Here is a 14,662-nt window from a genome sequence, read left to right as displayed (position 1 = left end):
GTTGTTGATGAATCTGATGGAAAAGATGGGGTGAAAAGAAAACAAAATGAATAATCTCTGGATAAGAAGCAGAAGCATCAACGGGGAACTTACAAGAAATAAATAATGATGGTACTGCTCCAGACTTACTGCTGATGAATTCTAGGGTGAAGACCAGCAATCTAAGTATTAACAAGCCACCCAGATGAACTTGATATATGCTAAAGTTTGAGAATCAGTGCTTAAAATAAAGAATAAAACTGAGTGTATTTTGAACCCAAGAGAATATTCAAATCTTCCCCTCTGCTAATTTCTCCTTCCATCATCACCTCTCACTCTGAGACTTAAACAAAGAAAAAGACATGATGTTTCCTTCAGAAATGTTCTTCCCTCGAACAAACAGAAGGCGAAAATGAAGTTATCCAATCCCTTTTGTAGAGTATGGTCCCCCAACCTTGGCATGCCTCAGAATCATCTGAAGGGCTTGTTAAATTACAGATGAATTAGACCATCCAATCACTCCATGTATCATTGGGGAAACTTAGGTAAGGTGAGATTACATCATGGACATGAAATACATGGTTAGTGCATGACAAGACTAGGTCTTAGATCAGATCATCTGACTGCTGAATTGATTCACTTGTCTAATTGGTTAATGCCCCTGGATGTACAGAATTAGCATTCTAAACCATCACTCATAGTTCATAATTCCCCTTTAAAAATTGTAATATCTCATCCTTAACAATGCCTCAAATGTATTTATTTCCTGACAAGGTATGTCCACATCTAACTCCAAATTATTGTGTGGCAGGTGCATGGCATCCATCTAAGTGTTTGCTCTGCACCTGAGCAAAGATTAGAAAATGTAGCCTATAAACTTGAAGTTCATAAGACTCCCCTATGTAAAGACTACTCAATTGCACTAGTGATGGATTCTAAGATATGCTGGAAAACCATGTCAATGAGATTCTCTGTCTCATCCTGACAGAATTTCTTCCCCTAAGGTGATAGGTGGCATATCATTAAAAAAAAAAAAAACAGTTAAATGAGAGAAAGAATGAAATTCAAAGTGTCCTAAGAAAAGAGGTGAAAATAGCTTCAATTTTTGGTCATTGGAAGACAGATAACTTACAAGAGAAGAGAGACCTGTATGATACTTATAAGATAATTAAGTGTCCTAATATGATTGTCTCTGTAAAGCGGTGGTCCTCCTTCTCAAGTGGGAAAAAGATGTGGCCATGATGGCCTTTATCATTCGGTGTATTATTTATATTCAAACACTGAATTTAATCAAGACCAGCACTTTCTTTGTGAATGAGGAAAATTGTTCAATTTTTTTTAACAAGTTTTGTTTGTAACTTTAAAAAGCCTGATGTCTTCATTTGTATAATGGGAACTGTCATAAAAATTTATGAGGATGTTACAATGATGAGAAATGAATGGAGGAAAAGCATCTAACACAGCACTTAGCATAGGAGACTATCGTAGTGACATTTCCTATTGTGTTTTTTTGTTTTTCTCCCGTGAACAACAGCTGCTGGCACATTTCACTTCTCAAAAGAAAGCAATGAGGTGGGGCAAGTTGAAGACAGAAAATAGAAAGAGAGAGTTGAAGAAAGAAACTAGAAAGAGAGAGCACCCTTGGATGATAACTGCAAATTTCAGGGAAAAGTTTCCGAGTTGAAACTCCAGCTGGGAACCTTTATCATGTAGAAAAGGAATGAAGGAAACATTTCATCATATGTGCATGCCATATGATTATTGATATCAACAACAAACAAACACACAGAGACAGAGATTGGATTGGTGGTTACCAGGGGGGAAAGGGGGAGGGAGGAGGGTGAAAGGGATAATTCGGCACATGTGTGTGGTGATGGGTTGTAATTAGTATTTGGGTGGTGAACATGATGTAATCTATGCATAAATAGAAGTATAATGATGTACACCTGAAATTTATACAATGTTATAAACCAATGTTACTTCAATAAACAAAAAATTTAAAAAAAGATGAATGAAATAATTAAAAGAACCAGATATATGAATCAACACAAATAATGAAAACTTATAAAAGAAAAAATTTTGTATGACAGAAAGTCCACAACAGGAGAAGACTTTAAATATTTTTGATCACACATAGATACATTTATTTCTATTATGGATTATTAAAGCGAAACAAAAGTACAGAGTAACAATGAAGAGCTGGTATCCATTATTCAAATTTATCAAATTCATCATTTCACTATACTCTTTGTAGGTATTTTATTGCAATAAATAATATGTGTGAAGCACCCACATCATCTATTTGAACAATCTTGATTCTTTACCTTCCCCAAGGAAACCACTACGTGAACTTTTTACATGTTATTCCTTCGAAACTTTCACTATGTTACTATTATTGTTCCATAAACAATTGCACTGTTTTGCATTTTTAAAGCTTTATATAAACCAAAATGTATTGTACATGTCATTCGCAATTTTCATCCTTATGTAATTTATTTTTTATTAATGTTGGTGTATTTAGTACTGCTTCATTAATTTTAATTAGCAGAGAGTATTCCACTATATCATTACATAACGATTTAATTCTCCATTCCCAAATTAATTGATATTATGCTTAATTCCTTTCATCCTATAGATGTTTATGAATACACATACAATATAACACCACGCATGGGGGATACCCTCACATTCTAGATGGTGTTGTCTCTAGGATGGGGAGAACAGGATCTGAGGGGGATGCAAAAGAGGTGTCTTCCATTTGCATATTATTTTGCTACTTTATAAAAAAGACCTGAAGCTGTTATAGCAGAATGTCAACATTTATTAATTCTGGAATGAGTTGAAGGATAGTCATATGTATTTTTTGTTATACCACCCCTCCTCTTCTTACATAAAATACGCGGTAATTTCATAAAGAGAAACAAGCACACTAGGAAGGCAGCCATCTAGTTTCTCTGTGTCTCCACTTTCTCTCCAGCATCCTCACAGCCCAGCTACAAGGATAATACAAACACTCATCTGTACAACCGAGTATCAAGAACCAGGAATGGAAATAAAAGGAAAAACTGACCAAACCCCTTCACCCTGATGACACAGGAATTCAAATAAACTTCACAAAATTTTATAACAGTCATCATGTTTGAGAAGAGGCAGATTTCTGCTCAGGAGGAAAACAGTTTCTGCCATTTTTTGGAGAAATTAGGAGACTAGTAGACTGACAACTGGCTGAGTATTGATACATACATCTATGGGAACTTGTCGACAAGAAGACAGTTAGTCTGAGGTCCCATGGACACTTGGATCTAATTGTCCTGTGCATGTGCTCTCCTCATTTCTTCCCACAGATGAATTTATAGCAAAACATTTGTTCTCATGACCAAAACATTAACTAATTAACTTAAGAGGCTTTAAGTTACCTGACTGGCATCACTGTGGAATGGTACTTGACATGCCACCTGGATATTAAAGACAGAACATATGTATTCAGGAAGAGCAGAGAGACCAAGTGAGGCAACGGGATCCTGGTCAAGAAAGCTCATCCCTAGGCGGAGCCTCAGGTGTGCTTCTTCCTGACCAGGCAAGGGCTGTTGAGTGAGGTTGTCACAGGCTGACTCTTTACAGTCTCTATATCTCTGGAGGACCAATATCCAAAGCTCCTCATTAAACAAATATTTTTAGTGTCATTCTGACCCCTGGGCACTGCACATCCTTACAGATGAAGGCAACACAAGAAAGAAATCCATGATGGCTAATCTCTGACCTTGTTAGGCCTGGTGTATATCATCCAGTGCTCTTCACCTGTTTATGTTCACCTCCATTTCACATACATTGCACACATGTACACACACTCCTTTGCTAATGAATTCTAGGCTTCTTTTTTTAAATTACAAAAAAATATCATCTCTATCTCATTCATATCAGGAAAGCTGATTCCAATTTAAGTGTTAAAATATAGTTTATGTATTGGGTGTAAATAATATATTTATAAACATAGTTAAATATTGTAAAATACAAACACTTAAGGGTATTTCATCTTTAGAGTCATTGAATGTTTCCTGTACCTTAATTTCTGTTCTCTGTATTTCACACAGCAAAAACTGATCTATTTTCTTTGATCAGTTGTGACTGTGATCAATATATAGAGAGAGTTCATACTCCATTTTTAGACTTTCATAGCAAACCTTTCCAATTTAAACACAATAGATTCAATGTATAGTTTGATTCCCTTTGAGGGATTTCTGATTGAATTATGATTTATTTACATTGCGTTGTGATAAAATACAATGTCACTGAAAGGCAGTAGTGTGCAATTTTGTCCATAAGTCAGAGAAAGACAAACTGTATGATCTCACTTATGTGGAATCTAACGCAGTGGAACTCATAGCAAGAAAGAGTAGAATGGTTGTGGCAGGTGTTGAGGGGTGGGGGAAATGGAGAGATGTTGGTCCAAGGGTACAAACTTTCAGCTAAAAGATGAATAATTTCCAGGAGTCTAATATTCAGCATGGCGACCGTAGTTAACACTACTTTCTTTTGTACTTGAAAATTTCTTACGTGCATCAAATCACCACATTATATGCCTTAAAATTACACAATGTTATATGTCAATTATATTTCAATTAAGCTGGAAAAAATAATAATACCAATACCTACAGTATCTGCAATATTCTGTTCCATTAATATTCTGCTTCTCCCCCAAGAAGGATCCAATATTCTGATTATTAAAGTCAGCATTTCCTGGATTTTCTTGGTAGTTTCTCTACTCTGCCTAAACCTGCAAAAATATTGCTTACTTTTTCTGGACTTTGACTTTTAAAAAAAGGTATGTGTTCTCTTTGGTCTTACTTCTTTTGTTCAGTAAAACACTTTCAAATTCAAAAAAACGGAAAAAGGAAGCATAGGAAAATTGGACTGCAGAAGAAGAGAAGATGATATGATGATGGAAGCAGAGATTAGTGTGATGTGCTTTAAAGATGGAGGAAGGGCCACATGCCAGAAATACAGGTGGGCCAGTAGAAGCTGAAAAAGCAAGGAATGAGAATGCGTCCTCAGAGACGCTAGAAGGAACCAGACCTGCCAGTTCCTTGACTTTAGCCCAGTGAAATATTCTGATTTCAGACTTCTAACCTACATGACTGTATGAAAATAAATTTGTGTTGTTTAAAAAAAAAAAAGATTAGGATGGGCCCTAAATCCAAATGACTGGTGTCCTTAATATAAGTTGTTATGGTAGTTCTTTTATGCCTGCACAGAGTAATAAAATCAAGCTATTATGGATGGGTAGTCTAGGCCTTATTTGAAAGTTTATTGGTCCTACTGTACTTCTTCTTCTTGTATTGAGAGAAAAATTCTGAATTTTTATTCTTGAGTCACTTGTTTTGGTAGCTTCTTGATTGGTTGATTATTTTTAAAAATTGTAGGGAAATACAAAATAACACATAATTTACCATTTTACCTTTTTTAAATGTAAATTCCGTGGCATTAAGCACATTCACATTGTTGTACTTAATTACCACCATTCATACATAAAACTCTTCATCTCGCAAAACTGAAATCTGCACCTGTTAAACAATAACAACCTATTCTTTCCTGCCCTCAGAATTTGGCAACCTCATTTTAATTTCTGTGACTGTGAATTTGACTACTCTAAGAACATCATGTAAGTAGAATCATACGTTATTTGTCCTTTCGTGACCGGCTCATTTCATTCATCAGAATGTCCTCAAGGTTCATCCATGTTGTAGGATTTATCAGAATTTCCATTCTTTTTAAGGCTCAATAATGTCCCATTGTATGTATGTACCATAATTTATCTATCCATCAGTCAATGGACACTTGGGTTGCTTCCACCTTTTGACTATTGTGAATAATGCTATAAACATAGGTCTACAAATATCTGTTCCAGTCCCTGCTTTCATTTATTTTGAGAATATATCCAGCATGGAATTACTAGGTCATATGATAATTCTATTTTTAATTTTTTGAAGAAACACCATACTTTTACCATAGCAGCAGCACTATTTTATATTTTATATTCCCACCAACAGTGCACAAGGGTTCTAATTACTCCACATCATTTCCAACACTTTTTTATTTACTTTCCTTTTTTATAGTAGCTGTCTAATGCATATCAGGTACAATTTCATTGTGGTTTTGATTTGCATTTCCTTAATGATTAGTGTGATGAGTATCTTTTCATGTGGTTATTGGCCATTTGTATCTCTTCTCTGGAGAAAGTCTATGCAAGTCCTTTACACGTTTTTTTTTTTTTTGCTGAGGAAGATTAGCCCTGAGCTAACATCTGTGCCAGTCTTCCTCTACTTTATTTTTTTTAATAATTTTATTTATTTAATTTATTTATTTATTTATTTATTTATTTATTTTTCCCCCAAAGCCCCAGTAGATAATTGTATGTCATAGCTGCACACCTTTCTAGTTGCTGTACGTGGGACACGGCCTCAGCATGGCCAGAGAAGCGGTGCCTCGGTGCGCGCCCGGGATCCGAACCCGGGCCGCCAGCAGCAGAGCGCGCACATTTCACCACTAAGCCACGGGGCCGTCCCCAGTTTTCCTCTACTTTATATGTGAGTTGCCACCACAACGTGGTTGACAAGTAGTGTAGGTCCATGCCTACATGCCTAGGATCTGAACCCACGGATCCGGACCACCAAAGCGGAGTGCACCAAACTTTTAACCACTATGCCACGGGGCTGGGCCTCCTTTGCACTTTTTTTATTTTATTTTTTTTGTGAGGAATATTGTCCCTGAGCTAACATCTGTGCTCTTCTTCCTCTATTTTTTATGTGGGATGCCACCACAGCATGGCTTGATGAGCGGTGTGTAGGTCTGTGCCTGGGATGAGAACCCAGGAACCCCAGGCCACTGAAGCAGTGCATGCAAACTTAACCACTACACCACTGGGCCAGCCTCTCCTTTGCACATTTTTAATCGTGTCTTTTTTTTTTTATTTTTTATTGAGTTGTGGGAGTTCACTATATTTTCAGGATGCTAATCCCTTATCATCTTATTTTAAAGTGGCTCAATTTATCTCTCTTTTCATTTTTGTATTGTGATTATTTAATCTTAGGTAAGGAATGATTACTCTCCAAGGTCATAGGGATATTTTCCTATATTGTTTTCTAAACATTTAATCATTTTTGTCTTTCACATTTAGGGCTTTCGTGCTTTGGAATGATTTTTGAGTATACTGTAATGTAAAATCACATTTAATTTTTTTCCGATATGGATACAATAATTTCAGCACTATTTCCTGAATGGTACCATCCTTTCCCTGCAATGCCACATTGTCATAAAGTGTCCAATGCTTCCTCTGTTCTAAAAAATCTTCATATAGATTAGGATTTTACTGGTACTATTTTTCTATCTGTTACAGAACCATAACATTTTAGTCACTTTGCTCCATAATATACCTTGTAAGGCAAGTACTCCACTCTGTTCTTTTTTTTTTTATGAGAAAGATCAGCCCTGAGTTAACATCCATTGCCAATCCTCCTCTTTTTGCTGAGGAAGCTTGGCCCTGGGCTAACATCCATGCCCATCTTCCTTCACTTTACATGGGACACCACCACAGCATGGCTTGACAAGTGGTGTGTCAGTCTGCACCCGGGATCTGAACCTGTGAACCCCGGGGCACTGAAGTGGAGCACAGGAACTTAACTGCTGCACCACTGAGCCAGCCCCTCCACTCTGTTCTTATTTGCCATCAAGTCAAATATTCTTTCTCCATTGCTCTGACATATGAATTTCAAAATCAGCTTCTCTAATCCAATAAAATCCTAGCATTCCTCTTAAATCTATAAAACTATTTGAAGAAAATTGACATCTCTATAATACCATGTATATCTATCCAAAATTAGAATATTCTTTCCTTTATTTTAGTCTTCTTTTGTGTTCTTCAGTAAAATGTTATAAATTTTTCCTTAATGTGCTCTCAAATCTTTTCTTAGAACTCTTCCTAGGTATTTTTCTGATGATCTTGTTAAAGATATCTTTTAGATATCTTTTTAGAAGTCACACTTTCTAAATAAATTTTTCTTTGTAATGTCATGCAATTGGTATTTGTATAGTGATTCTGAGCCAGCAACTTTGCTACATTCTATTATTTTCTCTAATGAATTATCTATAGATTCCTTGATATTCTCTACATAGATGCTAATTTTATATATTAATTGTGACATGTTTACTTCTTCTCAATAGCTGAAAGCCACACTATATTGTTGAATGAAAGTACTGTCACTTGGCATCTGTTATATTTTCTTGATTTTAAAGAGAATGCTTCGAGTATCTGACCGTTGAGTATTTCATTTACTGTAGATTATTTTTGAAATATCTCTTTTTGAGTTAAGGTGGTTTGTTCTATTCTTCTATTCTGATTCTCATTCTTATTCTCTCTCACTTTTTATTATCATGGAAAGATTTGCATTTTATTTAAATGCTTTTTCTCCATCTATTGAAAATGATGATATGTTTTACTTTGTGAATATTTTAAATCATATTCAAGTTCTAATACTCACATTATTTATTTATTCATTCATTCAATAAATAATAATTGAGGGCACACTGTTGTAAGGTCCTGTTGTAGGTTCTGATGATGAAACTGTGCACAAAGAAATAAAAATCATTGTGAGAGGATTTTTCAAATTCCACCATACATGGGATACCCTGCATCTGCCCTTTTCAGTAGGCTTTTGTATAATCGCCTGACATTGCCTCTTTACTATTCTCCCCATTATTCATTCTATTTCAACCATGCTGGCCTCCTGATGTTCTGTATATTCGTTGTGGCTATTCTCTGTTTCAGGATTATTTTTCTTCCTATTTTGATATTCAGATTCTATTTAGATGGCAAGGAATTTTCCTCTCTTTTTTCGCCTATAGGCTCACTCTGTCTCATTTAGCAGATTCACATGTGCCCTCACCAATCACCAAATCAGTTCTCTAGTCCTAAGTTTAGTTTCCTGACTCCTGCTGCTTGGATATATTGTGAACATCACACATCCAATCACCATGCCAGCAGGTAACTTGGTTCAGTTCTTCCCCAGGGCTTTTCTGCAACTTTTAGCTGATCCAAGTCCACATTCATGGGCCCAGGCAGTGCCCACAACTCTTGTGTTCCCCCACATTTCTCAAATATTGAAAGTCCATCTTTGTCTTTGACTTCAAGCACCTAATCTCTTCTAAGACATTTAGCTTCCAGGGTGCTCATAGCCTGGAGAGATTAACTTCTTCCTTATGGAAGTAAACCCATAGAACATGTGGCTTTAGTTCACTCGCTCTTTGTGTTTGAGTTATTTTTGTGGTACACGGAAGGCTTTCTCTTGTTTTATGAGACCGGCTATATTTTTTTATGTTTTTCCTATTATTCAATATGTTGAAGCGAATGGGTGACATTCAAATGCCATCTTGTCTCATGTTGGTTTCAAATACTATATCAAGAAATCTGTTGATTAAAAAATAAAGTTCATGGGCCAGCCCCGTGGCATAGCAGTTAAGTGAGCGCAATCCGCTGCTGGCGGCCCAGGTTCAGATCCTGGGCACGCACCAACGCACCACTTGTCAGGCCGTGCTGTGGCGGCATCTCACATAAAGTGGAGGAAGATGGGCATGGATGTTAGCTCAGGGCCAGTCTTCCTCGGCAAAAAGAGGAGGATTGGCATGGATGTTAGCTCAGGGCTGATCTTCCTCACACAAAAAAATAATAATAAAAAAATAAATAAATAATAAAATTCATGTAGGAAGAGTTAACATGGGGTAAAATAAATTGATAAATGTGTGAACATATTAAATTCATTCACGAGGAAAAGTTTGTAATTACATATTAACTGGGAGCACCACCTCACCTATTAAAGTATTGTTGACATATCACTCATTCTACTGTGAGTATGCATGAACCAGCATACTATTGCTTTGACAATGACGCTATAATCTCTCATCATTCTATTAAAAATAAAGTCCCATAATTTCAACCCTTGGTCCCCTAATGTGAAAGAAAAATATATGGGAAACTAGTGTGGGGAAACTGAAATGGTGTTTACAAAATTATAATGTCCTTCTATATTGATCACAGTCAGAATTGCTTACAGATTTTAGACTAGAATCTGCTGTGTAAAGTATTCAGAATGAAGACTAAGGTTTGGGAAACATTCAGTGACTCTTAGAAAGAAACATCTTTGAGTGTTTGCATTTTACAATGGCTTAGCTATAGAAGAAATATATTTTTATACCCACATATATAAACTATGTTTTCACACCTAAAGTTAGAATCCAGTATCCTGATAACATTAATTAGATAGAGATGTCATAGGTTGTATCTAAAAAATGGAGACTGGTATCCAGCTAAGGAAGATGATTTGTCCATGTGTGCAAGGTATGTGAAATGGAGGTAAGCAAAAACAGGTGGAGAGAGCTGGATGGCATACACTTGGCCTTGGGATGAGGGAATCATCCATCGTAAATTCCTCTCTTCTATAGTCTTGGTCTGTAAGGATTTACACTGTCCTGGGATCCAAATAACAATAAAACTGTTTGTCTAATGAGAAGCTTTGGATATTGAACCCCCAGGGATGCAGAGACTGCAAAGAGTCTGTTTGTGACCACCTCACTCAACACTCCTGCCTAGTCAGGAAGCAACACCTGCGCCGCCTCCCAGAGATGATCCCTCTGGCTTAGGCGCCTGGGGCCTCACTCCTGCCCTTCTCCGAGATAGATCTTCAACCTCCATCATTCAATATCCAGGGAAGATGTTAAGTATCATCCCACAATGATGCCAGCCAGGTAACATAAAGTCCCTTAGACAATCTTTTGGGCATGAAGGGAGGTGTTTACAATAGTGTCATCCCTGCACCGCTGTGAAGAGAATCCATTCCTAAAATAATCAATACCAGGTCCCCCATGGAATTCCTGCCAGTATGTCATCACCTTGACATGTTCTTTTGTACCTTTGCAACAATACTCACGCAGTTCTCATTCTGCTAGTCTTCTGCTCTGTCTATATAGTGGGAGGAACCATTTTGCTTTTGAGCTTAAATCTCCCCCTTCTCAAACATGATGACTGTTATAAAATTCTCTGACATTTACTTGCATCCTTGTGGTGGTGGACGGGAGAGGTGTTAGGCAGCTTCACCTTGCCTTCCTATTTTCTTCCCATACATCTTCATACAGAAATATAAACATCATAATGTCTCTCAGCTAGGAAATGGAGAGATAAATTGTGATATAACAATATAGTGGAACAATCTATGGTAGTTAAAATGAATGAAACAAAACTGAAAATATCAATATTAATAAAAATATATTAGATGCAAAAGCCATTGTAAAATGACCTGCACAATTTGACTTTGCTGACATATGCCTTTTTTTTTTTTTTTTTTTTTTTTTTTTTTTTTTGTGAGGAGATCAGCCCTGAGCTAACATCCGCCAATCCTCCTCTTTTTTTTTGCTGAGGAAGATGGCCCTGGGCTAACATCTGTGCCCATCTTCCTCCACTTTATATGGGACGCCGCCACAGCATGGCTTACCAAGCAGTGCGTTGGTGCGCGCCCGGATCCGAACCAGCGAACCCCGGGCCGCCGCAGCGGAGCGCGCGCACTTAACCGCTTGCGCCACCGGGCCGGCCCCTGACATATGCCTTTTTAAAAAGAAAGAACAATATGATTGTTTTGGGGAGAGGAATACCAAATATAAGGAAAACTGCAGGTGAATAATATATACCAACTTAGTGTGGTGGTTCCCTCCAGGAATGAAATAAGTCAAAATTATACAAATACCTGATGTGGGGGCTTCAATTATTCCTCTTATTTATTGCAATGAAAATACCTAAAGAAGCATAATGAAGAGTGTGTATTAGATCATCTTAATGGTTGGGTACCCATTAATTCATTATTATTCTTTATACTTTTTTTTTTGCTTGAATAATCCATAATAAATATAAACATCTATGTAGGTTTAAAAATATTTAGCGCTTCTCATGGTGTAGACTTTATATCACACAATTTTTTTCTCTTATAGGTTTTCATTGTTTGTATTTATTCATATATTTAATTTATTTTATTATTTAATTCATTTTATTTGCTTTGTGTCCATGCCAAATGAGTATTGATATCACTGATATTTCTTTTCTTTCACCTGTACATGACCAAGATTCCAGAAGGACTTTCAGCACATAAACCCATCCCTGAAGTTTTGAATTATCACACAAAGGGCATTCTCTCTCTTTCTTCTTTCCTCAACTTGCCCCACCAAACCAATTTCCCCCTAGGAGAGAAACATGACAGGTACTATTGTTCATGGTAGGAAAAAAACCACACTGGGAAATGTCACAATGAAGTTCTCACATGCTGCTTTAAGCCTATTCATTTCTCGTTATTGAAACAACCACATAAGGTTTATGAAAATTCCTAATATGCTAACAAGAACACTGGGCTTCTCATACAGTTAAAGAGTTTCCCCATGCACAAAGCATGTGCTGGAGCCTGGATTAAATTCAGAGTGTCTGAGACCAAGTATTAGCAAAATGATTGATCCTTTGATGGCCACATCTGTGTCCCTCAGGAGAGGGAGAACCCTGACTGCCCAGGAACACTCCTGTTAAGATGCCTGGTGCTAGTGTTATATTTTAAGTCTCTGTCTTCTGAGAACCAACAAATTGTTTTTATCTGTCATTTTACTATCCAATGTATTTCATCCTTTCTCACATTTAGCTGAGATTTTTGTTTCTTTGTTTTTGGTCATATATCACTTATCACCTTAGAGTGAGAACATTCCTAAAGATGAGACAGATTTTGTAATTTTCTTGTTATATTTCTGATGGATTGAACGTGTGGAATATTTCTGAAAGAATAAAGCCATGTCTTCTTTAATTAATTCTCAGGACTTGCCCACGTGTTAGTCATTGATCAACAAATTTTGGGCTGATTAAATGACTAGGATGAAGAGGAGGAGAGAGAGGAGAAGGATGGAGGAAGAAATAAGCGGAAGGAAAGATTTGAATATTCACTTGGGTTCACAATATAGATGAGCATTTTTTCTGGAGCAGCAGTTCTCAAACTTTAGTGGATATCGTTATCATCTGGAGAGCGTCTTAAAACAGATTGCTAGGGCCGGCCATGTGGCTTAGCAGTTAAGTGTGCACGCTCTGCTACTGGCGGCCCGGGTTCGGACCCCGGGCGCGCACCGACGCACCGCTTCTCCGGCCATGGTGAGGCCGTGTCCCACATACGGCAACTAGAAGGATGTGCAACTATGACATACAACTATCTACTGGGGCTTTGGGGAAAAAAAGGAGGAGGATTGGCAGTGGATGTTAGCTCAGAGCCGGTCCTCCTCAGCAAAAAGAGGAGGATTAGCATGGATGTTAGCTCAGGGCTGATCTTCCTCACAAAAAAAAAATAATTAATTAATTAAAAAAAAAAACAGATTGCTAGTCATTACTTTTTGAATGAATGAACATTGATGAAGCTTTTATCATCAGTAAGTATGGAGTGGGGTCTAAGAACTGGCTTTTCTAATAAGTTCCCAGGTCCTGCTGCTACTGTTCCAGGGACCATAAATTTTATTTTCTTGTCACACAGCATTTTTTTTTTACATTTTATTTTTTTATTTGATAAATTTGGCATGTTACATTTTGTAAATTAAAGGCATACAGTGTGTTACTTTGATATATTTATATATTGTAATATGATTGCCGTTGAAGCAAGATTTATCATTTTTAATCAGATTCAAAAACAACATGGAACCCAGAAACCAAACCGACGTTTCAGAATTCCTTCTCCTGGGATTGACAGATGATCCAGAAGTGCAGTCTCTCCTCTTCTGCCTGTTCCTGTCCGTGTACCTGGTCACCATCCTGGGAAACATGCTCATCTTTCTGGCTGTTATCTCCGACTCCCACCTCCACACCCCTATGTATTTCTTTCTCTCCAATTTGTCCTTTACTGACATCTGTTTAAGCACAATCACAATTCCAAAGATGCTGGTGAACATGAAATCACAGAATCAGCACATCACTTACACAGGCTGCCTCCTCCAGGTCTGGTTTGTTCTGGTTTTTATTTGCTTTGAAAATTGTCTGCTTGCAACAATGGCCTATGACCGCTATGTGGCCGTTTGTCACCCCCTGATGTACACAGTCATCATGAACTCCCGCTACTGTAGACTGCTGATTCTATTCTCCCTGTTCATCAGCATTGGGGATGCCCTGCTCCACAGTCTGATGGCTTTGCAGCTGTCCTTCTGCACTGACTTGGAAATCCCCCACTTCTTCTGTGAACTTGCTCATGTCATCAAGCTCGCCTGTTCTGATTCCTTCATCAATACCTTTGTGGCTAATGTTATGGCTAGTGTACTGAGTGGTATTTCTCTCTCTGGGATCATTTTCTCTTATACTCATATCATCTCTTCTCTTTTGCAAATGCCAAGAGTTGGCAGAAAATATAAAGCTTTTTCTACCTGTGGGTCTCACTTCTCAGTTGTTTCCTTGTTCTATGGGACAGCTGTTGGTGTGTACATTAGTTCTGCAGTTACTGACTCTTCCAGGAGGACTGCAGTGGCTTCAGTGATGTACATTGTGGTTCCTCAAATGTTGAACCCCTTCATCTACAGCCTGAGGAACAGGGACATGAAGGGAGCCCTGAGAAAAATATTCAGTAGGATAAGTTTTCTTTAA

General features: G+C 37.4%; 1 protein-coding gene across 1 annotated transcript; it reads left to right on the top strand.

Moving 5' to 3' along the window:
- The first annotated feature begins 13,726 nt into the window (after positions 1-13,726).
- Positions 13,727-14,662, top strand: LOC131394457 (olfactory receptor 7G2-like). Its single transcript, XM_058525829.1, has one exon. It carries the CDS (start codon positions 13,727-13,729, stop codon positions 14,660-14,662), a length of 936 nt encoding a protein of 311 aa, XP_058381812.1.

Source organism: Diceros bicornis, chromosome 30, assembly GCF_020826845.1.
Source record: "Diceros bicornis minor isolate mBicDic1 chromosome 30, mDicBic1.mat.cur, whole genome shotgun sequence".
NCBI lineage: Eukaryota > Metazoa > Chordata > Mammalia > Perissodactyla > Rhinocerotidae > Diceros > Diceros bicornis.
Note: the sequence above shows the minus strand (reverse complement) of the source record. Positions and strands in the feature narration are given on the sequence as shown.

Coding starts and splice junctions, on each gene's coding strand:
- LOC131394457 (XM_058525829.1), top strand. CDS start 13,727: ATGGAACCCAGAAACCAAACCGACGTTTCAGAATTCCTTCTCCTGGGA.